Raw genomic sequence first — 3,524 nt, forward strand, 5'->3', positions numbered from 1 at the left:
CGAGCCATACACACACATTTTTGAGATGGGTTCTTGCTATGTTGTCCAGCTGGCCTCAAACTCCTGGTCTGAAGTGATCCTCCCACCTCAGGCTTCTGGAGATATTGTTGATCGTTACAATAGTGACATCTAGTGGGTATATGCCCAGGATGCTGCTAGACATCCTACAATGAACAGGGCAGTCCCCTGCAACAAAGAATTAATCTTGTCCAAAGTATTAAGAGGGCTAAAAGTGAAAAACTCTATTTTAAATGAATATACTGAATCCAGTTTGAAACAGCAAACTTACACAACTGCCTACCTACTTCAAAACAGTATTTTTAGTCCAGTTCTATATATGGACCTGCCTCTTAACAAGCACATTAAAACCAGGTACTGCCCACATAAGAGTGACAGAATACACAGAAAGCTAAGCTAGTAAACTTACACACTGTAAACCTGCATTTTTACCTCCCCTATGCAAATCAGTATTTTGATTTACACCAGTATGATTCTTCATCTGTCTAGTTAAAACAGCATTTACCCACCCGCCAGTTTAAAACAATCAATGCAGTAATATGATTAACATGCCTGATTACAAACTTCCCCAGTGCAAATAGGCAGCTTTCTGGCACCACTAATTTTATTTTTCTCCTTGGAAGGGCCAGGTGTAATAGAATTGACAATTACTCTCTATTATTCAATTTGTCAAAAACTCCCCCACCAAAAGCTGGTTAATCAAAGGGGGAGGGAGGAAGGAGGCATTGTTTTGGAAATGAGGAGCCGGATGGGGTAGGGGTAACAAAAAGAGGCTGTCATAAAGAGGAGGGGGTTAGGGCCTGCAGCTGCTCAATCTAAGGCACAGCACAGGAAGCCATGTGTCTGGAAATAGGCTTCCCAGTCTCCCCAAGCCCTACCATGCTGGGCTCCCCTCCCCCATCTGTCCCTGACCATCTGCTCCAGGGGCTGAGGGGGCTGGGGCTTTGTAATGCCCCTCCCCCAAAAGCTATCCAGCTGCTGGCCCCTCACCAACTCCCCAAGGAATAAAGGGTCAGGGACATCAGATGGAGAAGGACACATCCCTACAAATGGCAGAGTTGGGAGGGTCAGGGGACCCCAGATTTGTGCTTATTTACTCACCACTGTCAAACTCATCAGGAATCTGGGAGGTAGAGAGAAAAATGAAAGGTTTGAGATAGCAAAGGCAAAAACCCCCATCATACCCCCAAAAAGGAATCTCTAGGGCTCCCCAAGAGGAGCAGAAAAATGATCCCTGGGAGGGACAGATTCACTCCAGACCACAAATGAGCCTGAACAGACCAAAAGAGACCCCTCTCTCATACCCATGGGCTAGGACTCTTGGCAAAGGCTCAGTCTCTTTCCCCCTCACCTTGGCACCCGTTTCATCCACAGGGTTGTTTCCTGTAAGAGAGAGAGGGATGAATGAGAGGGACTGGGGCCCAGTTTCCTGGGTCTTGAGAGAGGAAAAGGACAGGGAGTCTGGATTCCTGGGTCTGTAGGAGAGAACTAAAGACTCCTGGATTCAGGGGGTGGGAGCCAGGATTCCTGGGTCTTTGAGTAAAAAGGGGCTGGGGCAGTGGTTCTCAACCTTCCTAATGCAGCAGCCCTTTAATACAGTTCCTGTGGGTCATCACCCACAGGTTGAGAACTGCTGGGCTGGGGTAAGGCCTTTTGGATCTCTGAGGAATATAGGGAGAGGGCTGGACCATTTGGTGCTGAGGGAAGACAGAGCTTAGGAGGGTGGCCCAGGCCCATCCTTCTTCATCTTCCCCTCTGCCCTGTTCCTGGTTGGTACAGGAACAACCAGAAAGTGTAGAACCTTAAGCAGAAGGGGAAAGGAGAGACAGGAGGTTTCCTCAGTTTCCAAAATAGGTGTCCTAGTTTGCTGCCCTATTGAGGAAAAAGCCAGGCTGCAAAAAGAAGCGCTTAGGAAGTCTGAGGGGAAGTTTCCACAGTCGATTTTGGGAGGCTAAGATAACAAAAACAGGGGATAGGGGTTGTGTCACTCACCAAAGATATAGATAACACTCACAGTCCCACCAGCTCCAAGCAACCCAGCAAGCCAGAGTGCAACTTTTTTGGCATAGCTGGGACCCTCTGAGCCTGGCTGCTGCTGTTGCCCCTGTGCCTTAGTGCCTGCGCGGATCCCAATCTCTGCTGCCTACAATAGAGAAGTGGAGATCAACCAAGAGAGGAGAGATCAGGATGATTTCTGCACTTTGGTCCAGGAAGAATCAAGGTCGGGAGCCAAGAAACAGACAACCATACAGCGTTGACACTATGTCCCTGGAGGGGCATCCGAGAGGTTGGGCCCCTCAAAGGATCAAAACTAGACTATCCAGAGCCAGGATGCCAGAGGTTCAAAAGCTGACAGGCCAGGTGCCCAGGATCCTGAAGGCAACAAAACCGGAAGGTCTGGAGCCCAGAAAACCAAAGAGGGAGAAATACGCGATCAGAACGCCTAAATGTTGGCATGCCTGAAGCAAGGGTACACGCAGGGAATAGAAAAGGGTGTTAAGATATCCAGATACCTGGGGCTTAGGGTAGCAGAGTACAGAGGGGAATGGATGGAAGCGGAGGCCAGGAAGAGACAATCACTTGTCTGGGGATTGGGGGAAGTTGGGCACAAGGTCAGAATGGCTGGGTCAAATGGAGGCAGGTCAAATAAGAAGCCTGACAGTCTACCTCACCATCACTACCAAGGCGGAGAAAACATCCCAACACCAGTCTGGGACCCCAGCTTCACAAGCCCCTCCCCCTCAAGTATCACTTGAATGGTCACTGAGATGGTAGGAGATTCACTTCCCTGGGGCCCACGTGGGTGGGAGGCGGCCTCTGGAGATGCACCTGGGCCCCCAGCATCCACACCAAGGAACGAAGTGCTGTCCACCCCTCAGTAGGCGGGGAAGCGCCCCAGCAGGCGGGAAAGCGCCCCAGAACTCGACCAGCGTTTCATTCAGCACCCTGAGATGCGGCGTCCCAGAACCCCCAAGTGGCAGCGATATGTCTGTAACTCCTGGGAGAAGCTCCTGCACCAAGAGCGACACGATCGTTCCGCTCACCTGGTCTGGGGTCCGGGGAGGCGGCGTCGCCAGCCTTGTGCACATTCCCCGCACACCTAGCAGGAGACCGCCCCGCAAGCGCGAGAACAGAGCTGCCGAGGCCGCCATCTTGCGCTGACGCCACGAGGCTCCGCCTACTCGCTCCCAATTTCGTCCTCCCCCGGCCAGAGCTGCGGCCAATAAGGGCGCGGAGGCGGGGCGGGCGGACGGGAGCCCAAGAGAGACTCAAGGCTTCAGGGCCCATGGCCTCAGGGGGATCGCCTCCGACCTCTCTCTAGGACGCCCCGAGGTGGGCCAACTGAGATGCAGTCCTCTGGCATTACGCTCCCCTTTGGCGGCACAGAAGGCCACTGCTCCTGCAATAGGACGTGGCGAAGACAGGAATCATACCCATTATTCGAGGTAAAGCTGAAATCATGGCTTGGCGCCTGTGGCTCAAGCAGCTAAGGCGCCAGCCACATA

General features: G+C 52.2%; 1 protein-coding gene across 1 annotated transcript in view; it reads right to left on the reverse strand.

Moving 5' to 3' along the window:
- TIMM50 (translocase of inner mitochondrial membrane 50) overlaps positions 1-3,203 on the reverse strand; it is an 8,892-nt gene extending 5,689 nt beyond the window's left edge. Inside the window, exons 1-4 of the mRNA XM_003802127.3 lie at positions 3,063-3,203; positions 2,011-2,161; positions 1,370-1,401; positions 1,120-1,141 (exon numbers count right to left, since the gene is read on the reverse strand). Coding sequence (XP_003802175.1) covers positions 1,120-1,141; positions 1,370-1,401; positions 2,011-2,161; positions 3,063-3,170 — 313 coding nt within the window. The 5' untranslated portion in view covers positions 3,171-3,203. The remainder of the gene's footprint in view (positions 1-1,119; positions 1,142-1,369; positions 1,402-2,010; positions 2,162-3,062) is intronic.
- Positions 3,204-3,524: the final 321 nt, after the last annotated feature.

The sequence above is a fragment of the Otolemur garnettii genome, unplaced genomic scaffold (assembly GCF_000181295.1).
Source record: "Otolemur garnettii isolate 467f Iridium unplaced genomic scaffold, OtoGar3 scaffold00233, whole genome shotgun sequence".
Taxonomy (NCBI): Eukaryota; Metazoa; Chordata; class Mammalia; order Primates; family Galagidae; genus Otolemur; species Otolemur garnettii.